The sequence below is a fragment of the Sesamum indicum genome, linkage group LG8 (assembly GCF_026168435.1).
Source record: "Sesamum indicum cultivar Baizhima isolate 11 linkage group LG8, ASM2616843v1, whole genome shotgun sequence".
NCBI lineage: Eukaryota > Viridiplantae > Streptophyta > Magnoliopsida > Lamiales > Pedaliaceae > Sesamum > Sesamum indicum.
The window spans coordinates 19,964,275-19,988,867 of NC_142664.1; the positions used below are offsets into that span (position 1 = coordinate 19,964,275).

General features: G+C 33.6%; 2 protein-coding genes across 6 annotated transcripts; one reads left to right on the top strand and one right to left on the bottom strand.

Annotated features, from left to right (window-relative positions):
- Positions 1-3,739: 3,739 nt before the first annotated feature.
- Positions 3,740-5,855, bottom strand: LOC105168201 (UPF0481 protein At3g47200). Of its 3 annotated transcripts, none has more exons than XM_088883224.1 (3): positions 5,683-5,855; positions 4,267-5,069; positions 3,961-4,195 (listed from the first exon to the last, which is right to left on the bottom strand). In XM_088883224.1, the coding sequence occupies exons 2-3, from the start codon at positions 5,062-5,064 to the stop codon at positions 4,106-4,108; spliced, it is 888 nt and encodes a 295-aa protein (XP_088739350.1). In that variant the 5' UTR covers positions 5,065-5,069; positions 5,683-5,855; the 3' UTR covers positions 3,961-4,105. The 3 variants fall into 3 exon arrangements, with proteins under 3 accessions (XP_011086479.1, XP_088739350.1, XP_011086480.1); XM_011088178.3 differs by having other exon boundaries at positions 3,999-4,136; positions 5,683-5,852; XM_011088177.3 differs by having other exon boundaries at positions 3,740-5,069; positions 5,683-5,852.
- Positions 5,856-10,970: 5,115 nt separating this feature from the next.
- LOC148787296 (uncharacterized) lies at positions 10,971-24,593 on the top strand. 3 transcript variants are annotated; one of them, XM_088883265.1, is made up of 3 exons: positions 10,971-11,098; positions 16,737-16,883; positions 23,736-24,593. In XM_088883265.1, exons 1-3 carry the CDS (start codon positions 11,024-11,026, stop codon positions 23,781-23,783), a joined length of 270 nt encoding a protein of 89 aa, XP_088739391.1. In that variant the 5' UTR covers positions 10,971-11,023; the 3' UTR covers positions 23,784-24,593. The 3 variants fall into 3 exon arrangements, 2 of the variants coding, with proteins under 2 accessions (XP_088739391.1, XP_088739390.1); XM_088883264.1 differs by lacking the exon at positions 10,971-11,098 and adding an exon at positions 12,567-12,955; XR_016066693.1 differs by lacking the exon at positions 10,971-11,098 and adding an exon at positions 16,460-16,641.

Sequence of the window (24,593 nt, forward strand, 5' to 3'; positions counted from 1 at the left end):
ATAATCGTCCCATATTGATTATAGATGAGATATTTGAGTGACATATAAGATTCATAACCTCTTTTTCCTAATGAGTCATTTTTTTAGAATAAAACAATGAGATTCATATTAAGTCGGAACTTACGGGATAAAATTAAATTTTTTAATATTTTGTTGATACCACCCACATTGGTGATGTTCGTGAATAATGGAACGTTGTCGCGCAATATGGTGCCTTTTCCAGGTTTTGTATCAGTTTAGGTTTGTATGAGGAAAGTCATGAAAAACGAAACCTGAAGTAAATTATCGTGGATAGTATCTTCATCTGTCTTTGTTTCCAAGAAATTGAAAGTACTGTACTTCCGTAGGTTTTTTCTTGGTGGCGGGCGCTCCTACGTTAATTAATCTGTCGACGGAGTAAACAGGCCCTGGATCGTGGGGTTTGATCAAGTCCATGCCCGGAAATGTGGTGGATGGTATGAAGAAGGTGAAGAGAATTGGAGAGGATGATCCAAGAGGAATTGTGCACTTAATCAAAGTTGCACTAGCTCTCACGTTGCTGTCTTTGTTTTACTACTTCCGGCCTTTGTACGATGGACTCGGACAGGCAGGAATGTCGCCTGTTTTAACAGTTGTGGTCGTGTTTGAATTCACAGTTGGTAAGTAGTATACCATGATGAAATCCTTAATTTGTTAATCTCTATTGGTCCTGTTTTTTGTTTATTATTGTCTGTTTATATAGGTGGAAGCCTGTCGAAAGGTATAAACAGAGGTTGTGCAACGTTGTTGGCTGGTGCGTTAGGCGTCGGAGCTGAGTACAATTGGGAGGTTTCTATGGAGATAAAGAAGAGAATTTGTGTTGGGCTTATGGTATTTTGTTTAGGTAAGTTTAGTAACTTCACAAGAACAAGAATGTATTTATCATATAGAATCAGATTATAGATCATATAGGGGCAGGCCATAAATTCCAAAACTTACATTGCAATTCATTTTTTACGATTATTTATTTCTGAATCCAATACTAATTTAGGTGTCGGAGTGCTAACTCCTTTTTTGAAGGTACTCCTTCAAAATTTGCATTCGCTTCGATCCAAATTTTGAACATAGTCCATATTAATTGGATCCGTGCGTTTTTTTAAAGGTATTATTATCTGTAATTAAAATAATTACAAATTAAATAAAAAACAATTGAACAAAAATTTGTACATATCAGGATGTGTGATCTTATTTGTTTTATGTGGAGTTTGAAAAATTTGAATGAAAACTTCAACAAATGCTACAAAATCAAATTAAAAATAATAGTTTAAAAATTAAACAAAACTTCAACAATAACTACAAAATAATATTGAAAGTATATGTGAAGTCCAATCTCTACCAAAGATTATTAGTAAAATAGTAAAAAATACAGATGATAATAAACATAAATTAAATAAAAAAAATCTATAATTAACACATGAAATCCCATATATATGTACTCCTAAAACAAAATAAGATAATACAAAAAATTATGAAAAATCAAGAAAAAAAATTTCATACCCGTTTGAATATGTGTGATTCTCTCTTCTTCTCCCCCTCCTTCGTGTCTCTATGAACTTGAAGGGGTTATTGAATACTCTAAAAATTTCTAATCATCTTTGGATTTCGATTGCAGTCTAATGGAACTTATCGATTGCAACATAATTAATATTATAATGAATAATTAATATCGCATGAATCATTAAAATATGGTAACTCGTTTACCTAATATTTTATGCAAAGTTTGCAATCATAAATTTCATTTTTTTTTGGGGTAAAAAGAACAACAACCTTTCATTTAATGGCAAGCTTAAATATTGATTGCTAATTGATGTTGTTGAATAGATTAAGTTACGAAAACTTATAATTTTAGCCACAGTCACATTCTGTTAAAAATTTAATTGAGGGAGAACATGATTTGTACGTGTTTTGTTAAGTAACTGACCATCAATTTAACGGAAAGAGCACGTGTTCCGTTAAATATATAATGAAATTTGTGGTTGGGACTAATATTGCAAGGTTTTGTGACTTATGGAATTAAATATGATGAGTGCTAAAGCAATGGGATTAAAAGAATAAGTTGTGGCACATAAATTGTAATTTTTTCCAACCAGATCTATAAGAGTGAATAAAGTGGATCCGACTAATTAATTATCTAGCTTTAAGACTATAAAACAGATCACCGTTACAACCACATTGGAAAGATCCCGATTATAGTCATCCGATGCTTAAGCCAGTAAGTCATAAGAATATCAGAGTAGCAAAAGTTGTACTATTGTAGAGGGTGGCTATTTTTAGATTTCCCCCATTTGTATAGATTTTGTGTAAACTGCAGACACCATAATGATCCAGTAATCAATGCGAGTCCATAGGATATACCCTATCATATATCGGGAATACACTTCACCAAAAAAAAATTATTATTGCATATATTTTGATTACTATATATGGATTAAAAGCCATAATAATTGACTATTATTAGTCATGATTGAATAAAATCGATTCAAAAAATTACCTTATATTCAACATGACAAAAGTAGTCGTTGTGACTCTTAGTTTTAACAAATGTTCCCGTCACCCACGTATAAATTATGATTGATAACTGTTGTGCGATCGTGAGTAAAAACTATTTGTTACGACTATTTTTTCTTAATAGTGACAAATAATTATGGTTTAGTGTGATATTTCTTCTGGTGCTTGTTTTGTTTCCCTTGTATTTTGCCAGTTATGCTGCTTTGGTTTCATGTATAACACTGGGAAAATATAATACTTTATCATTGCTAATAGTTATAATAAAAAAATAAAAATAAAAATAAAAATAAAAAGTGACAAATAGTGAGCTACCACAGCTTCATAAGCCATTGTATCAAGTAAAACCCAAACATAAGTTATAAGTAAAAATCATGACAAACGTCTATAGATTAAATACATTTTGCATTTCTAAATTATATATGAAGTGGATTTATCCTTTTAAATTATAAAACATAACAAATGCCCCCTCATGATATGGACTAAATTTTTTTTATGATGAAAATGCATGTATTATTTATACCCCTAAAATATGTCTATTGCAATAATTCTCCTCTAATATAATTTGAATTATTGTAAAAATTTTATGGAAGAAAATAAATACTATGCAAAATTTATCAATTTTATGATTATTATAGAATCTGTGTAAACTCTAAAAATTTATAATCTTTATATTTTTTACTTTAACTGTTAAAAAAAATTTAGAAATTTTTGCTTGTGTTATTATATATTGAACTTTTCTTACAAATAAATTATCAATAAAATTTTGAAATATTACATTGAACATATATACACATATATATACTAGAAAATACACAAATATTTGTATTGTTGGTTTATTATATATGCAGGTTATTGAATTTTTAGTTTATTATATATGTACGTTATTGAATGTGTATATACATATATATATATATATATATTTGTTGGTTTTAAAATAAAAATGTTGAGAATTTTGAGAAAGTGGATGTACGGAAAGAATCTACCTTGTAATGTTGTTGTTACAAAAGAATTTTCAAATGAAGTGGCTAAGTTTATAACCTGTGTAAAAACATAGCATGCTTTTATGGATAAATAGAAAATTCGTTATTCATGTGGTACATATTAAAATGATAAATACAAATCTCTAGAAAAGGAGACATACAACCTTAGAAAAGATTTTGTAAAAAATTATTATAATTGAATATCTCGTGATGAGCCGAATATGAGCATTCAATAACAAAAAAAAATAACTTGTCAGATCATTGATTCGGACCATGATTGTTTACATTACTTGTTGCCTGTAGAGAAAGACAAGACAGTTTGAGCCACAGTGAGTAGAAGGATTGCAAGTGCAGCAGAAAATGAAAAGTATGACCACGGGCTGTTGAAATAGTCTCGCCTCAACAACGCCATCGCTCTGTTCCAACGCTTCTTGTAATGGGTGTTGACTCTATCACAGATTGTGCCATAGAAAAAATTATCCCGAGTGAGAGTAACTGAAGTGAAAAGTTGGTTAAATATGTTGGCAACCTCTTCATTGTCGCCCAACCAGTTCTCTATGATCCCACACTCGGACAGGATTTCTACGTCCTTGGAAGAATTAATGAGGCAATCCATGAATCTCACATAATCTGTGACAAAATTCGGACGAGTTGTAGTTGAGGAATATTGCTCGTGAGCAATGAGGTTCCTAAACAAACACTCCTTGCTATCATCAATAATGAAATGTGGAATCAACATAATGCCATCACGGAAATCTACCTTAAAGAAATTATCGGATTCCACATTCTTAAACGCCACGTTAGCATCTGTTAGCTCTGTCGCCGGGGGTATGAATTGCCATTCTCTAGTCTTGGGAACTTCTTCTACATTAACATAAAGCTCTTCAACTGAATCAATCAAGCTGCTGTGTATCAAATCAAGTAGGTGCTTTATCTCTTGTAGACTTCTCTCTGTCTTGTTTTTAAGCCGTCCCCCAGGGTTGTTCTGGTAGAAGAGCAACAGACGGTCGATCAACATGTTATGCCGATTTGGCCCCTCAATCATGTCAAATAACCTGCACAGAATGAAGAAAGGAATCTGATTTTCAAATAATATGATGTCTGGCTGCAGGCTATTCATGATCCACCCCATTTCAAAGATAGGGTCGTCCTCATGATCTCCCTCGTGGTCTTTTCGTACTAACTCAATGATGAAGCAACTGTCTAGCACTAGCATCTTGATGAACTTGGCTGAGTTTAGGCTAACGGGCTCCGCATAACAATTGCGTGCCTCTTGTTCTAATTCTCCCATAGCTGAGATATACGCCTCGACGTTCTCTTTTTTCCGCTTAAGAAGTAAATGCAGATACCACAGTTTGTGTTCCTCCATCATTTTCAGGTGATCTTTATCACGATGATAAGGGCCAATTGCTATGATTTCTGGTTCATAAGCCTTGTTATTGACGTCACGCAAATCCTTATGTACTCTATAGATGGAACGCTGTGTTCGTGCTTCGGAGAGCTGGGAAAGCTCATGGCTTATGAGAGTGTAGGCCTCGGCACCGTTGTTGGACTGCATGTTTCCTGCAATTTGACAAGGGACTAGATATGAAATCCATTCGTTTTAGCTAAAATAGTGTAACTGGCAGCACCCATTATTCACAAGCTCTATATGTCCTGCTGCTCCCGATCACACCCCATTTTGCTCTCACTTGCAGAAACAATAACTAAAGACCGCTGCAAGAACCGTGATTAATTTATATTCACTGTGATTTTCTTTTTCTTTTGATCATGCATAGTAACAAACTATAGTAAAAAATTATATTTTTTCTAGTACTTCCTAATATGAGGGGATTGATATTCATTTTCCATAAGGGTTTTATTTCCTCTTTTATACCTCCATTTCTTACTCGAACCGAACAAGCTTCCAATAACTAAGAGAAAAATCAAGAATCTTAATTCATAGGATTAACATAGTACTGTAATTCAGTAAACTGTATACATTATAACTGAAACCACAATACGTGGCATGTGCAGAACTGAGAACTCTAACAAAATAAGAATTGCAATAACAAGAAATCAAAAAATCACAAAGCAGCAGCAACAATACCAATGCTGTACCAGTGACTGGAACCAAATCAACTTCACAAACACACACACGCAGTTGATCTCCAGAAAATTTAAGAAATATACTCACAAGAGCAGATCAGTTGTGCGAAAGGCAAGAATGATTTCCCAGTACGTGAAACCTCTATATTCTCCCTCTCGTCTCCCTATTCTTTGTTTAAGAATTGTTGAGAATTGGCGATTTTCCAACAAGCCTTAGCCTAATGGATTCCCAGAACGAATTATTTTACACATCAACAAGACCGGTAGATATAAAATTAATTATCAATCATTAAATTTGAAATCGACCCTCGGCAGCCTATTTTGAAAAGTTGAACAAAAGTACGTACTTGGTTGGGGCCAAAGAACATGTCCAGTTACGATCATAATTATTGTCATGTCGTTGGTCTGAAAACCTCTTCACATTAACGTTGTACTTGAATTTATAAAATTGTTCATACTAATACACAATGGAAGGTCATTCTTTACACATAATGCAGTATAAAATAGTGTTAAATGCAATTTATCCCTTATAATATGTGAAATGAACAAATAAACTCATGTGGAAAAGAAATTAGCAAATTACTCCTTTGTGTTTCGAAATGAAGCAAATTACCCCCTATCAATGGTTTAGAAATTTGCTTTATTTTTTAAAACATAAGGGATAATTTATTATTTTATTTTTCAGAGGGGATTTTTTGTATCACAGGAGGTAAATTATATTTTTTTTCCATATAAAATATAAAATAAATTTGTAAAACACTTGGACTGATTGGTTAGGTTTCAATATTTACAACAAAAAAAGAGAGAAATTATTTAAAATAACATGATTAATATCGTGATGTACAGTTAAATGACTTTAACATTAAATATAAGGAATAATTACAGCTCTCTCTTGACATTTATGTATAATTATACATAAATTTTCTAAAAGTTATACGTGGAACTTCTGTTTGCGTACAATAAATAGATCCATCTACAGTAAAGCCTCTATAAATTAATAAACTCTTTAAAATAATAAAATTTTTTGGTCCCGACTTGGGCCTTTGTAAAAAATCATCAAATTCGATAAGATAATAAGATAATAATTTTTCAGAAAATCCCTTAATAAATATTAGGTCCCATTAAAACTCTAAATTAATAATGCATGAATATTACAATTATAAATATTATGGTAATTTGCTAAAATATGAAGTTTGTAATGCTTTACGCATTTGATCATTCATGGATGATTTTGCGATGCCTTTTAGATGAGAAGACATGGTTGAGTGTTATGAATTATTTTATTTTCATATTGAGATTTATATAGTATATGTTTCATTCATCATGCATGAATATATTTAATTGGCTATAATAGTTATTTAAGTGCAACGAATTATTGTAAACATGTATATTTAAGTAATTCCAGTGAATTGAACATGCGTCTATGAATATAATAGTTAATTGTATACAATGAATTGATATTATACATGAATATATTTAATTAGTTACAAAGAATTGATTGATGCATGAATATAATCTATGAAACATATATGAATTCATTTATTTTCAATACATATGTAATAAATTTGCTGAATTTAAAAAGTCTATCTTTTAATTAATAAAATATTAATTTATCGATAAATTAATATCTCTCTAAGTTAATAAAATTTCATGGTCCCAATGTTATTAATTTATAGAGGTTTTACTGTATTAATAAACTTCACAAAATTTATTGACATCAACATAAAAAGTTGAATAAAAAATTTATATACTATCCTTCAATTGACTTATAAACTTATTGTAGGTATACATTTCACTCTTATAACGATAATTGGCTACAAATTGTTTATTTGACAAGTAAATATAAGTTAGAAATAAGTTAATTGGGGGTACATATAAATTTTTATTCAATTTTGGTTATTGATAACAACAAATTTAATAAGATTTAACTAACAAATGGATCTATTAATCGAACGAAAACAAAGGTTAGAAGTATTAAATATAATTTTTTCAAATTATAAGAAATTTATATGCATTTTATATTAAATCACAAGAAAGAATGTGTAATTGTTCATAAATATAACTAAATAAATAGGATAATTCCACTCCCCTCCCTTGAGGTTTGGTGTAATTATACGTAAATCCCTTATGGTTTGAAAATTTACATTTAGCACCCATGAGATTTGCTTCTATCTAACAAATAAGAACCTTTGTTGGTCAAATTTCACCGAGTTTTGTAGATACTAATAAAAAATTAAAAAAAAAATGTAAGTCCCGGATTGTTTTATTACTGAATTATTGCAAATCAAATAAATAGTTTATAATTAAATTACCCTCATGCGTTTTCACGCGGTTACGCATGTGAAGAGGTATATTTTCACTGTTATAAGGGTAGTTTAGTTCGAAAAAAATTATTTGACCTACAATATGTCAGCAATCAATCAATCGAGGGTAAACATCCATTTCATTCAGTTTTTTTGTTAATACCAGCAAATTCAATATATTATGACCAAGAGAAGGACTTATTTGTTAAATGAAAGCAATCTATAAAGATGTTAGATTAATTTTTTAAATTATAAAATGATGTGGTTGAGGTTTTTCTACTAAGGGATAAAATCGGAAAATTTACCTCAGCACAATTGCGCACCAGGTGAATTGCAATTTCCGAAAGAAGTGCGGTTTTCAAGAATATGGTGTCTCTATAAATGAATAGTCACCCCCTAAAAAATTAATATTTTGGTATTTATAGTAGAGTTGTAAATTATATGGTGTGGTGGGTTGTATGTTTAGTGTATGCCTTCTATACAATAAATTACATTTTTGCCCTTACAAGTTCATAACTTTTACTAATGTGTATCATACAGCCCCCGCACTCTCGAATGGAATATGTACACCCGGTGTAATATTTTGTTCGAGAGTAAACACTTTTCTGAATTTAGTTAACACATGGGAGTGGATGGGGTGTGCGAATACGCTTGGCCAATAGTGTCTGGTGGCTCCAGTTGAGGGTGCACCTCGTTAAAGGGGTGCACCAGCGGAACTCGGGCTCGAGGCGGCAGTCGGGCTGGAGGGGTGGCGCTCCCCCTGTGCTGCTGCTGCTCGAGGGTGGCCCCCTTCCCAGGTTGCCTCGAGCTAGGGGGGCGTTCCCCCTACTGCACAGCTCGAGATGCCCCCTCGCACCCACCTCGAGCCTTTGGCTCGAGTCCCCAAGTGTTGGGAGGAGGTGCTTATTTTTGTGTCCCATGGGTTTTGAACCCAGGTCAAAAGTGCGGAAAGTGAAAACTCCAACCACTACACCATCAAATATTTATTAACAATATTTATTCTCATTCTCTATTATTAGAGGCTATTCAGGGTTAATTCATCTTTTGCGCCAAATTCTTTCATTGTTTTTTAGGATTTCCACGTTATCTCCAAGAGAGACTCCCGTAAATAATTCTTACATGCGGTTATAGAGCCCCCCAAGACTTTGGAGAAGATGAAGCGGCGCAAATTTTTTTTTAAGGTTTTTTCACCATCCATCAGGTTGAAAATTTTGGAAGGTAACTCGATAGTATTCCATATCCATAAATGTAGTCATTGCACTTACTGAGTTGTTGTTTTGTTCTATTATAATTTATATTCGTCAGATATTGCCTCAAGGAATGTTTTTGCTCATGCCCCGGAGTTAGGTTTTTACCAACTTCGAAGGGGGGACAAAATTTTCCGAGTCCAACATTTTTAAGAGGGGACCTTGCCTCAAGAATTTGATAAGGGGACATTGCCTCAAAGGATACTTCATATCCTGGAGTCGGTCTTTTACCAACTTCAAAGGGATGTAAAGTTTTCGGGACGACATCATCGACGAGGATCTCAATGAAAGTTCCATTTAGGGGGTCTCGGGGCAATGGCGACTTTTGTCTGTATGACAATGACGATTTTTGCCTCTAGGGTCCTCGTGAAACTTCAAGAATCTATATGTCTAAATTCGTTTCGTTTGTTGGGACTACGACAAGAAAACTAACTTCATTACTCAAAATTCGAAGTACAATATTTTGGAGAAATCAAAAGAGGAGAAAAATATGTCGATGTTCAGGAGGAATCTCTCCATTGAGGGGTACTTGCTCAAGAGTCAGGGGGGTTACCTCCTGGGGTGGTGACTATTCACGAGGCGAGTCTTGTTCCGCCAAAGTTCGAGACCTGGTTTGCATACTCAGTGTCGAGATAAAAGTTCCCACAGACGGCGCCAATGATGTGGTTGAGTTTTTCTACTAAGGGATAAAATCGAAAAATTTACCTCGGCACAATTGCACACCAGGTGAATTGCAATTTCCGAAAGAAGTGTCATTTTCAAGAATATGGTGTCTCTATAAATGAATAGTCACCCCCCTAAAAAATTAATATTTTGGTATTTATAGTAGAGTTGTAAATTATATGGTGTGGTGGGTTGTATACGTCTAGTGTAGACCACATCTTATAATTTGTTGACTTGGACGAGGCATTAATTGACCTGGATCCGAATCACATTAGCGTCCGAAATATCGTCAAAATTCGAAACCCGTTTGGTGACTTGATTCTAGGCGTAATAAAAAAAAAAGATAAATTACAACGATCTCTGCTAAAGTTTCGTATAATTACGAGGACTCTCTCATTGTTTAAAAAATTATTAATATCTTCTTGATTTTAACGATCGTTTAACAATTAGCTTATGTTTTCATCTGTTTTTTTTAGTAAAGTGACCAAAATGTCCTAATGGATTAAAAATTATAATTTTTTTTTTAAATTTTCTAATTTTTTTGGACTAAATAGGTAGTTTTTTTTTTATCATTTTTAAAAGTTTTTCATCTACTCTGTTCGACTTTTCATAAGTTTTTAATTTTTTTAAAAAAATAAAAAAATACAGTAAGGGTAAAGTTGACAATTTCATACCTCCATCCAAGGATTACATAATTTCTTCAAACATCAGGGATGGTATTTGTAATTTTGCAAACAACTAGAGAGTATTCGTAACTATGATAAATATTAGAAAAGTTTGCTGTAACTTTGCAAATGACAGGAGGGTATAAATATAGGGTGAATAGCAATTTACCACCCTGTGATATTGAAAATGAGCACATTGCCCCTTATAAAAAAATATAACAATTTACTCTTTTTAAAATGAAGCAATTTACCTCCTTATACAGGGATGTAAATTGCTTTATTTTAAAAAACATAAGGAGATAAATTATTGTATTGTAAAAAATATAGGGAGGTAAATCGTTATTTATTTTTTCGTAAGGGGGTAATTTGCTCATTTACGATATCACAAGGGTGTTACTTGCATTTTTCCCTATAAATATAGCATAACTAAATAAATATATATAAATAACAAACCAAAAGATCATAAGACACCAAAATCAACATCTCGGATCATATATATAGCATGGAGTAAGTCATCTGGAAGCAAAGAAATTAGAATTCATAAATCAGAAATGGAGGCTACAACAGGAGGAGTTACAGAGAAGGATCATCATTCCCCACCTCAAACCGCCGTTGATGCCCCTCAAGTAACTCTTCTTCTTCATCTTTCCGTGTCTTTGCCCTCGTTTTCTCCACCTCTTCTACTTTTTGTCGTCCTGATCGATGACGTTTTCTTCGTAATATCCTCTTTCCTTCTATAATTTTCACATAATGATAGTAGGAGATAATTTCATTTTTCGTACCCAAAGTATATCTCGTTTTCAATTTTAGTACCCCAAATTTCGAAGTCATTAGACTTAATATCCAAAATTTTTAATTTTCAATTTTGGAGGAAAAATAAGACGGGAGCTTGTATATAAGGGTATGTTTTGTTGACATTTTATTCAACACAAACTTTTTTTTATTTTGATTTCAATTTTATAATTGTGGACAATGATATAAAAAATAAATATATTTAACCAATTTCTATTAAAAAATACTAATTCAAATTGTTATGAAAATACCAATTCAAACATTTTCTCCCAATTAAATTATTGTGAAAATACAAATGCACACTAAATGCTGAGTAATATAGAGACAATCGCTTAGTAATAAAAAACTAATAGAGTTTTATATTCGATCATCACTCGCATTGTTCGTGAAAAAGTAAACAGAAAAAAATCGAATAAGTCACTCAAAGAGTGTTAATGTACTTTTAAGTCAAATAAAATTGCATATTCATACTTTGATATATTATACCATTGTTTATGCATAAAATAAGAAATACATTGAATTATTATTTTTGGCTAAGAGAATGTAATTTATAAATTTATTAAAACTTTCTATTTCACTAGTCATAAGAAAAAGTTAAAAAAAATTAGCTGTTGAAATAATTAAAAAAAAAAGTATGGAAAAATTGTAGCATAAACCTTTGTTATATAGAGTATAACAACATTTGCGTTGTGGCCAAGCAAAAAGAAAAAAAGAAAATAAATTGTGTTTTTTCTAGTAAAATTGGTATTTTTTTTAATAGAAATTGGATTAAATATGTAATTTTTTTAAATTATTGTCCTGAATTATGAAATTGAATAAAAATGAATCACTATAGATTTTTTTTTATATGTTGAATAAAATGGAATCCTACTGCCCTTAAATAGATAATTTTCCATCTAATTTTTCCTTCGAAATTGGGTTGAACTTTTGTTTTAAAGGTCAACTTAGCGGAAGGTAATCAAGTGAATGAAAATTACAACTTCGAGTACCAAGTATAATGACTGAAAAATTTGAGGTACTAAATTTGGAAAAAAGAGTATACTTTGGGTATAAAAGTGAAATTATCCCATGATAGTAGTACTCCTCTCGTGAAATCTAGAAACACAAAATTGTAAAATTAATCTTGTATGTATAGAAGGATGGCAAAATTCGTCCAGTAAGTATTGAACTGGCAATTTTAGTCTTGTAAGCTTTAATTTAGTAGCAATTTTAGTCATTTCGATCAAAAAATACCAGATTTAACAGGACGAATTAGGGCTTATGGTTCCAATTGCCAACTAGGCTCGAACAAATATGTGGCATCCTCATTGCAGGCTTATATTTAAGGAAAAAAAAAAACAAAAGAAAGAAAGAAAGAAAAGGAGCCATAGGGAAAATTATGGGGAGCGAATTGGAAATGAAAATTGGTTGAGGGCAAATGAAGGGCTGGTAAAAGGCGAAGCTGTGATCAAAAGGCCGGTGCCTGGGTCAATCGTCGGAGGGAGAAATTGAGAATGAAATGTCGGGGTTTAAATGCGCGAGGTACATGGATAAAAAAAATGAGCCTGTTTGAAGTGGGTTAGATGAAAGTGCAAATTAATAAGGGGAAAAAGCTGAACAAGGTGTGGAGAAATTACTGTGAAAGTCTGATGTCGGTTAGCATTAGCCGGAGCAAAGGAGGGAGAAGAGAGGCGAAAACAACGTACACAGAGGTACTCTAGTTAGGTCTTTTTCTTTTTTTTTTTTACTTTTTTTTTTTATGTCAGTATCTAATGAGGATGTCACGTACTTAATTCGAGTCTAGTTGACGATCAGAACCCTAAGCCACAAATTGTTAGGCTACAATCTGGCAATTTTTGGTTGAAAGGACTAAAATTGCCACTAAATTAAAATTTACGAGATTAAAATTGTCGGTCCAATATTTAGGGGATAAATTTTGCCACCGCTCTATACATATAGGACTATTTTTGCAATTTTTCCTTAGCTAGAAAAGTACCATAATCCCCATATATATACAAAATTAATGCATGCACTTGTAGACAATGTTTTGAAAATTTGATTGATAAATGAATCACTAGTCCGACCAAATTGATAAAATTAGTTGATCCCAAATATATTATATACATATATATATATTTGTAACATATCAATAAAATATATATCAATTGGTTAAATAAATATAATTTATAATAAAAATTTATAAATAAATACAATTTAACTATAAGATCCAACAAACCCCTTGGAGGAAGCAACATAAATTAAAATTCAAACTAGCCAAAATTTAAAATCCAACAAACTCTTGAAGCTTGGTTGCTTAATAACCGGTGCCTCCATATATATATATATATATATTTTAAAATGAAAAAAAAACTAAAAAAAGATTGGAGAAGTTTGGAAAAAAAGGAGAATGGAATATTTAAAGAAAAATAGAATAAAAATATTATTTGTTAGAAGTGGCTTATTGTCCCACATTGAAAAAATGTAAGTCAAAGCACTTCAGACGATAAATATAGAAAATTTTAAGTCAAGTTTATTGTACCACATTGAAAAAATATAAGACAAACTTAAACACTTTGGGGTGTAAATATCAAAAAGCTTAAATCCAAAAGATATTTATATATATATACTATTCATTTTTTTAGAAAAAAGAAATGAGGTCAAAATCGATTAACTGATTATTAGATCACTAGTTTTGATGGGTCTGCACCAATTTTAACCATAACGGTTTTCATCTTATGAACTGACTTGTACACATGACTGGTTCCTGACTGAATCGGTTCAACAGGCCAGTCCGATTTAGTTTTAAAATATTGCTTGTAGCATTAGCCTTTCTTGAGCAAAATTACAAATTTGGTCCTATAAGAAGGGTGATTTTAAAAAAGTCCCACGCTTATGATTTTTTAAAAATAGTCCTAAGTTTGGCTAAATTTTGCAAACTAAGGGCCATTTGGTTGCATACTTGGTCCTGCTCTTTAATTGCCATTAAACTTAACGGCACATGATAATTAAGGCAATTTCTCTGTTAACTATTGATGGAAGGTGGAAAAGAAATTTTGCACTTCACGTGCATGTTTTTTTGGAGGAAAATTGCTCTCCATTCCCTAAAATCCTCATTTATTCTTCACATTTATTTGGATAAATTACAACAAGCTTTTATGAGATTTAGTATAATTATAAATATCTTTTTGTTGTTTGAAAAATTATAAATACTCTTAATGTTTGATGAAACTATATAATCCTTATATAGGGTATGAAATTGTTAATGTTGCGGCTACTGTATTTTTTCCAAAAAAATTATGAAAATATCGAACGGGGTAGATGAAAATTTTGAAAAAAATTATCCACTCAGTCTCTAAAGAATTCAATTTTTTTTAAAAAATAAATAAAATTATAATTTATAAACTATAAGGGTACTTTGCTTAGTTTACCAATAAAAATGGATGAAAGCCTAACAAAAACTTACGGATTGGTCCAATTGCTAAATGTCCCCATTAAAATTAAAAAGATATTGATAATTTTTCAAACAATAAGAGAATATTCATAATTGAGCACGTGAATTGCAATTTTTTTCCCACCTTCTATTAACAATTAAAGAAGAAATTGTCTTAATGGACATATGCCGTCAAGTTTTGACGGCGATTATAGAGTGGGATTAATTGTGCAACCAAAAATAGTCCTTAGTTTGCAAAATTTAACCAAATTTATAATTATTTTTTAAAACTCATAAAACATGAAACTATTTTAAAATTACTCTGTGTTATGGGACCAAATCTGCTATTTTGCCGCCATCTTTCCCCCCTCCCACCATCCAAATCTTTTTATTCTAACTCCAAAAGGACCAACAAGCTTCTCCCTCTCGACTCCGTCACACGTATAATGCTTTTATCCTCTTCATTTTCTCTATTTCTTCCTCTCTATTTTCCCCTCTTCTCCGACAATATTTCCCCCTCTTCTGCACTCTCCACCATGCCTTTTGTGCTGCTGCTGCTGTGTTTCAACAGCTGTTGGAAATAAGCTTATTTCCAGATCTTTCAGCGCTTTCAAGACCCTTAAGCCACCATTTAATTATTTCATGATTTTCACTAACCACCTCATTTTATTATAGTATTCATTAATATATATAGATAACCGTTGGACTTTTGATATTCATTTAATGACCCATTTATTGTGATGATTTGTTTTAATTATATTGATTCTCAATTTATAATATATTTTAATAGGATAATTATCCTACATAATGATCATATTTTCCTATCTATATAAAGAGGTCATTTGAGGTGATTTGTATGGAAGAAATTGAGAAATACTTTATACTCCCATAAGTATTTTAGTTTTTTGACAACGTAATCAAAGATTGGAGCTTTGTCTTCTCGTGGTCGTGCACATAGGATCAGACATTGCTGAGCGCTAATAGGGTTTTACCCTAAAGTTGTGGTCAATTGTTAAAACCTGCACGTATGGAGGCAATCATGACTTTAGGTCAGCGACAAGTGTCGTGATTCCATCTTTCCAACTTTTCTAATTTCAAGCTTTATTTTATCACTTTATATATGTTGTGACAATATATTCTATTGGAATTTTGTATTTGATTTTATTAAAAAATATATATCAACATAAATCATTTAATGATCTTTACTTGTTTTTTGTTTCTTAATTGAGAAAGTCATTTAATGATCTTTACTTATTATACTTTTGTAGAAATTTAAATGTTGCATTTACAAATAGTAGCATTTTTTATTGAATTGTATGTATTTATTGCAATTTTGTTGCAATAGTATAAATTAATTATTGCACTTCAAATAATATGAAGTGTAGTATTTTCATTGTTATTTAATCTACTTGAAGTTTAATGAGACTATATATTATGCATTTATTATTTTGAATTGACTTGTATATTTATTTTAAATTTGCTTTTATTTTTCTTTGTTTTAAACTTAATCAATTGATATACATATTATTTATTGGGCTTAAATGCATTTATTTTTTCATACCTTATATTATTTGGCGTTTCCTTTCTTTAATTTTATAAAGTAGCATTTGGTCATGCATATTTTTAATTTTCACAATTTCAATCATTTTTTTCATTAGAGTTCAACTCCACCAGCATATTTAAAGAAAAGACTGAAGTCGAGATAATTAAAAAGATGTGGGACTAAAATGATACTTTCGAAAGTAAAAGTACGAAAACCCCAAATTACCTAAGGTTACAGGTCCAAAACTACACTTAATCCTAATGTATTCATATAAAATGTTTTACATATAATTAGTGTTGATATTCACTCATCAATCAGAATATGGAAACAAAAGCAGTTAATTACAGACATTCCCCTACCTCATGAGAAGGCCGTCGACGTTGAGTCCGCGGCCGTGGAAGTAGATGATGAGTGCCATATTGATGGTGACCAGCCATCAAAACTTCACTGTTTCTCTTTTCAATCCCATATTTGCCTGCTAATAATAAGGATGGAACTTAATTTGGTTCTCTATATGCAGGATGCTCCACTGGTTGTCCCGGACGAGCCATTGATTCGCTGGCCGGCTGTGAAGATCCCATCGATTGCCGCTGAGGGTGCGCATCGACCCCGCCGGACGTCTATATGTTCAAACCCATCGATAAATTTGCTTAATACTGTTACTCAGGTACAACACCTTGATTTTTAAAATATATAGAGTGCATAATTTTAACTTTGTTTTACTTTTTCCTATGGAAAAATTGCAATTTACCCACATTTAATAAGTGAAACGTGCAAAAACTTCAATGTCAAAACAAAAAAGAATAATAATTAATCTCCTTGTGCTGAAGTGTACTACACGCAATTTTTAACCAATCAAAGTATTATTATATATATATTTATATTATTTGATATGTTAAATATATTAATACACATATGTAAATAGATTATTTATAAAAATAATATTATACTTTCTTTATCTTTTTCTTCTTCTCTGTCAGACCATCGCTGCCCCATCTCCTTCTCCTCGCACTGCTGCCGCCCCCTCCCCTCGTCATACCCGCCTCCATCCCCTTTATCGCGGTCGGTGCCTCCTCCACCTCCTCCCATCCCTCTCCCCCTCCTATACCCAACTGATACAATCCCAATTTTAGTTGGGCTTGAAGGGTGCGAATTGGAGATTAGCCCAAAGCTTATCACCATAAGCTACTCAAGTTATTAGGTTAGTATTGTTAAAAGGATTGCAAGTATTTAGTCTCAGATGAATATATTGTTAGGTCCAATTGTTTATGTTAGGAAAATTGATTACAAAAAGTGTTTAGTATAGGGCAACTATCCTATATCCTAAAATATAATTTCGCCTATCTGAAAATGAGAAATGAGCAGAGAACAATATCAAAGAGAATTTTATTTTCTTCCACTAAATTTTGGAGCCCTTCCTAATCATTTGTTCCCTGCATTTACCCCCATCGATCCGGGTCGAAATCTACGCGACCTCCTTGGACTGATCTTCCAAGCTGTTCGAGGTCGCTCATCTCCCAGACTAGTGATTGGGCCTTGAGAAAAGAAGCAGATCGTTGGGCTTGCTGGAGTGGCTCCCAACTAAGACCCTTCGATGTTTAAGTCAATGTTTGGTTCTGAGGTCAAAATGATAGGTCGCTTAGAAAAATAGCAAGCTGAAGCGACCTGTAAGTAAACTGTGATCAAGACAACCCCCCTTTAATGCACTGACTGGGGGGTATTTATAGAGAGAGAAACCGGGGGTCTGTTGGTCCAATACGCACGTTCCACGTGTCTCGGGTCGGGTCGCGATCCGAACGGATCAAAAGTGCGTGGGTCCTGCTGGTAAACTTGTAATTTGGATCCCTATCAGGGGCAAAATTGTCTTTTTACGAGAAAATAGGGTTTTACCCATATCATTACTCCCCTACTTTTCTTAGTGTGAGTAGCACGATAAAGGAAAGTCGAAAAGTCTGTCGATCTCGACCTTTAAATCATCACTGCAATCTCAATATCCAACCGTTGTTCTTGGCACGAATCCCCATAAATCTACCCCTATAACTATAGAGGGGTTCGACTGCTACCTTGCCCTCTACTCGCGATCTCAATTTTTCAAGCGCGATCTGACTCCTCCTGCTGCGACCTCACAAATGCCCTTAGCTCGTAGAAAGAAGATAGAATCTCCTAGCGTAGGTAGAAACGACCCAGAGGTAGCGATCCCAAGAAGAAACTGACCCTAAACCACTTATCCGGAAGAAATCCAAGGGAAAGCAGGTCGCTTCAGTGTCGTCCAAGAGGAAGCACAATTCTCAGCGACCTGGTGGAAGGAGGCCCAGGTAGAGCTCCAATCTCCCTCATATAGACCTGATACCATGGAGGGTAAAAAATTAATACTAAGCTGGGCTATTTCTAACCAGAGTTCTGTGCTGAAGACCCACGTCGGCCAAGACTCATGCGAGTTGTATAAGTCCACCATCCCACCTCGCGATCAAGCCCTCCTTATTCCTATGTCACATATTCGGGTCAAGCAAAACTTTGCTCCCTCCCTCTCACAAGTAGTATTCTATTAAATTCATCAACTATTTTTTGTTTTTCTTTGCTAATTCTCCTCTGCTACGTATATGTTTCTGCTTTCGGACACCAGATCGCACCTTTTTCAGGTCGCGTAGTTGATGGTCTTTTTCAGACACACGGGTCGCGCCTTTTCCAGGTTGCGTAGTTGATGATTTTTTTTCAGACACAAGATCGCACATTTTTCAGGTCGCGTGGATGATGGTCTTTTTTAGACACCAGATCGCACCTTTTCAGGTCGCGTAGTTGATGGTCTTTTCCAGACACACAGGTCGCGCCTTTTTCAGGTCGCGTAGTTGATGGTCTTTTTCAGACACAGGATTGCACTTTTTTCAAGTCGCGTAGTTTATGGTCTTTTTCAGACACACGGGTCGCTCCTTTTTCAGGTCGCGTAGTTGATAGTCTTTTTCAGACACAAAAATCGCACATTTTTCAGGTCGCGTAGTTGATGGTATTTTTCAAACACAGGATCGCGCCTTTTTCAAGTTGCGTAGTTGATGGTCTTTTTCAGACACAGGATCTCACATTTTTTAGGTCGCGTGCTTGATGGATCATCGCAACGTAAGGTATCACTAGAAAGCTATTTATGTTGCACAAACATTTATAGATGCAAATACTCCCAAACATGGCAATTTTATACATGATTCATAATTTGTAATGTAAACACCATAATATTATTCCTGAAAAAGCTAAAATCCACTATGAAAATAAAAGATGTTCAAGCATACCCACTTTTCTGAGTTGTTGCCCTCACTGAAAGTGTCGTTCTCCCTTTATTCTATCAAGCTCTTATTTCCTTCTACTCGATGTCCTGGTTCGCGATCTGCTCGGAGATATTCGATCTTGTTTTCTGCCTCGAACACGATCTCACTGAGGTATCCTTGCTGGATTAATCTTTCAATCTCATCCTTCAGCTGGTAACAATCCTCCGTGTCGTGTCCTCTATCTCTGTAGAATTTGCATTATTCTGTGGAACCTCTTCTTCTGGATGTTCTAGTTCTATCAGGCCACTGTAGCAGACTGCTATATTCAATCGTCATCATTGCTTGCTCTCTGGAGGTGATCAACGTCGCGTACTTGTGGTACTTTGGTAGGCAAAGGTCTCTCCTCATCTTGCCTCTGCCTACCTCGACCTCGATCTCCTTCCCATTCTCTGTCCTTGATCGCATTCATCTCCTCCTTGTTGATATACTTGTGGGCTAAGAGCATCAATTGTTCTATATCTCTGGGAGGATCTCTAGCTAACGCTGATGCGAACGGTCCCTTCTTTAAATCGTGTACTAATATGCTCGTCATCATATCGATCCGCAAATCCTACACCTCCAATGTCTCATTATTAAATCTCTCCATAAAATTTTTAAGAGACTCATCACTTCCTTGCCGGATCGCAAATAAGTGGGTCGCTGATCTTTTTGATTTTCCTTTGCTGGCGAAGTGGTATGCAAACCTCTGTATCAATTGCTCATACGATCCAATGGTGGCAAGCTGGTGAACCATTCTTGTACTTTCCCTATCAAAGTAGTCACAAACAACTTTGCGTTAATAGAATCCGTTTGCCTATATAGATTCATTATCATTTCGAACGCAGTGATGTGCTCGTGCGGGTCCTTCGATCCGTCGTATTTCGATAGGTTGGGTAATTAAAAGTTTGAACCAACAACTTCGGACAGAATTTCGTTAGTGAAGGGCGAGTTCATATTCCGACTCACCAGGTCGCCTCGCTTCTTTAGGTCGTCTATCTGTTGCTTCAATTTTTCTATTTGCCTTTCTATGCTTTCCACTTCAGCTCTGGAGATTGCTGGCCGTCCTGTCTTATTGTTGCTAGATGTGGTAACTGATCTCTCTCTCACCCAGCTGGTTCCTGGCCTTATTTCCTTATTCTTCCTCATGCGACCAGTTCCTTCTACTTGACTACCCACGATCACTTTCCTCTGTTCTCCCGTCAGTCTTCTCCTCGACGGTTCCCCAATAGCAGATAAATAGTGCTTATCCGCTGCTTCTCTCCATCGGTTAGATGCCACCTTCCCTCTTGTTCGTGCCTTGATGATTCTGACATGGCAAATTCTCCCTCAAACCAAATCCAAAAGGGGTTTTCCTCAGATTCCCACAGACGGCGCCAACTGATTCGGGTCTAAATCTACGTGACCTCCTTGGACTGATCTCCCAAGCTGTTCGAGGTCGCTCCTCTCCCAGACTAGTGATTGAGCCCTGGAAAATAAGCAGATCATTAGGCTTGTTGGGGTGATCCCCAGCTAAGACCCTCTGATGCTTAAGTCAGTATTTGGTTCTGAGGTCGAAATAATAGGTCGTTTAGAAAAATAGCGAGCAGAAGCGACCTGTAAGTAAAATGTAATCAAGACAATCCCCCTTTAATGCACTGACTGGGGGTATTTATAGAGAGAGAAACCGGGGGTCTGTTGGTCCAATATGCACGTTCCACGTGTCTCGGGTTGGCGGGTCGTGTCGCAATCCGACCTGGTCAAAAGTGCGTGGGTCCTGCTGGTAAACTTGTAATTTTGATCCCTATCAGAGGCAAGATTGTCTTTTTACGAGAAAATAGGGTTTTACCCATATCACCCACCATGCACCCTTATGTTGATTTCCGTACCTTCCAAGCTTCAGTCAAGTCCCTTGCAGTGACTGTGTACGACTATCATTCCACTATGCATGCTTGCTTTGCATCAACAACAGTCACTATTTAGAACCTGCACCACCAAATTTCCTTCACTTTCCCCCCCACGCACAACGCACCCTCTCCACCACCTACACCATCACTGACTGCTCAACTGTTGGTTGTTTCCCTCTCCAAAATCTTGCAACAACAACAACACAAGTTTTTCGACCACAACAAACACACCAATTCCATTTCTCTCATACTAAAACCCCAACTCACCTCCCTGATCATCCATTTCTCCTCATTCATCCGCCTAGCGCACCCTACTGCCTTGCTCTCCTTTGCGCTGCTTCAAAACCAACCCCTAGCCACAACTCCCCTTTTCGTCGCCTCGTAGAATCTGACACTGCTCCCTCTCATCTTTCTCTTCTCCAGATCGTCCCTTTTCTCCAGTGGCGTCGCCCCTTCCCCTTCCTCACCAACCCATTGCCGCACCTTCCCTTCCTCCTAGCCACATCGCCGCCCGCTTCCCTCCTTCCCGCCGGCACCCACCTCCCCCCCTCTCTCTCTCTCTCTCTCTCTCTCTCTCTACAGATATATATAGATCTTATTATATAAGTATACTAAGCACCGTGGAATGCTATCTCTACGTGCATATAATAAATAATATTTTTATTTTAAAATATATTATAAACAAAAAATGAATATAAATCAATAAAACAAAAAAAAAAGGAAAGAAAAAAGCAACCAAAAAAAAAAAAGTCAACTAAGGGTTTTATTGGTATAACAATAAAATTGATGTTGAACTGTTATAACCATCGTTTGTAAGAGAAGGCATTTTTTTTATATATGTACTAGCCGTTATAGCACGTTGTCCCTGTGTGCACATAATAAATAATTTTTTTTACGTTTTAAAATATATTGTACAGAAAAATAAAATATATAATTCGATATATCACATTAAAAAAAAGAAATAAATAAGTAAATTTTAAAAAAATAACTTAGAGATATTATCGATATAAAAATTTAGTATTGTAATGTCCCAAACCGTTGTTTGTGAGTGAGAAAAGATCTTTATATATATATATATTATATTCATATAGATAGATAGTATAAATATATAGAGGACAATAAGAATTTAAGTTGGGGTGTGGTTGAAAAATACATAAAGGAATTTTTGGTAATTTGTAAAATTGGTGTGGCGATTTAAGTAATCGCTCTTTGTGAGTAAAAATGATATTTTTCTTTTTATATAGTATATATATATATTCAAATTTAATTATACATATATTATATATTATTTTAATTATTATTTATTGAAATAAAAAACGTTGTCGAAGATAAAATCTACACCATTGATCTATTAGTTAAATTTGGATCTTTGATCAAAATCAAGATCCAACGGCTATTAAATAAGGGCATAAATATTATTTTAAATTTTAAATTAAAAAATACAAATAAATAAAAATACGGCGTGTGTCATTTACAAAATGCGTTAGGGGTTTTTTTGCTCTATTTCCAAAAACATAGGGAAGTAAATTACTATTTTATTAAAAACACTTAGGCTAAATTGCATTTAACCCCTTTTTTTCTGCTCAAAAAAGATTTATAGTGTTACGTGCATGAAGTAATAATGACTTAAGTGCATGGACACACATTTACAATAACTATATATATATATATATCTATTAATCATCATAGCACGAAGTTTTTACATGCATATAAAAAATAATTTTTTATATTTTAAAATATATTATAAATAAGAATAAATACTACATGAAATATAAGATTTAATCATGATAATTATAAAAAATAGTCATTGGTCAAGGTCACGTAATAGTTATTGACTGTGATTTTTGCTAGGGTGGGTAAAACATTTTGACATGACTAAAAGTCATGAATAATATTTTTACCATAGCTTTTAGTTGTGATAAATAGTTTTTTATGATGGAAAAACTAATTTTTCGCATAACTTTATTTACCCGTGGTCAATAATAATTATATATTTACCATAGTTTTAGTCATAGCCCTTAATATTGTAGTCAATAGTAATTTATTTTCTAGTGAAAACATATTAGTTGGGCAGTTAAGTTAATATAAAAAATTTAAATTAAATAAGTTAATTATCTTATCAGTTGAAAAACACTATTAAAATGACAAAATATTAGTATTGCAGTGTCAAAATCGCCACTCATTATATTTATAATATTTCCTTTTTTTTTTCTAATGATAGTATAGATATATATACATATAGGTAATCTAATATGTAGGACGAAAATACGCATCCACAAGATTTTTAATTACATTGGGTTCTATCCTGACAGTACCGCATTTTAACATAGATCAATTTTGCAGGTTATGGTCATTTTCATAGTCAAATCACAAAAAGGTATTACTATTTAATTGCTGGTGTCTAATTCTTTGAATATCCATCTATCCACATATATATTAATTGGAAAAATACAAATCACCCCTGCGATGTGGGCATGTACCAAACACTCTTTTATGAAAAAAAAATAAAAATAGCGAAATACTTCTTTATAATTTTTATATTGAAGCAATTTACCCTTTTAATTAGATAGAAAATAAATTACTATATTTTTTCATAAAAGAATAATTTGCTCATTTATATTATGACATGGGGTAAATTTTATTAAATTCGTGTAAAGTAATAATATAAACTTGTATCCAAATTATCATGATTTATATCTTTCTTTAATTTGTGCAAAACATCCTACGAACCGTTCCAAATTTTGTGTCCACATATCCGTTCACTTGAATTATGGTATATGCATGCATGCTTATATGTTTTCCAAGTGAAATAATCCACGAACTACCTGAAGCAAAGACAATTTGCCACATCTGCTCCGACTCGCTCCAAGAAAATATCACCGTGCTCAAGACTGGATGTGGATGCGAATCAAGTCTAGTACATGAAAAATGTGCAGAACAAAACAAAGCATGCAATTATTGCGAGGAAGACATTCATTACACGCCCGTTACTCTATCTATCAAGAACCACTGAAGAAAATACCAAGGATAGGTACGTAGCAAAGTTCGATTACATTGCAATACCATCCGACATATATATTTAGTGTTTTAATTAGTGCGATTAATGTATTAGAGTCTTGATCAGTGGTAAGTTAAATTAGTTTACTCAACTTCAGTCCAAATTTAGTATGTACATAAATCGTAGTACAACTGTAATATAAA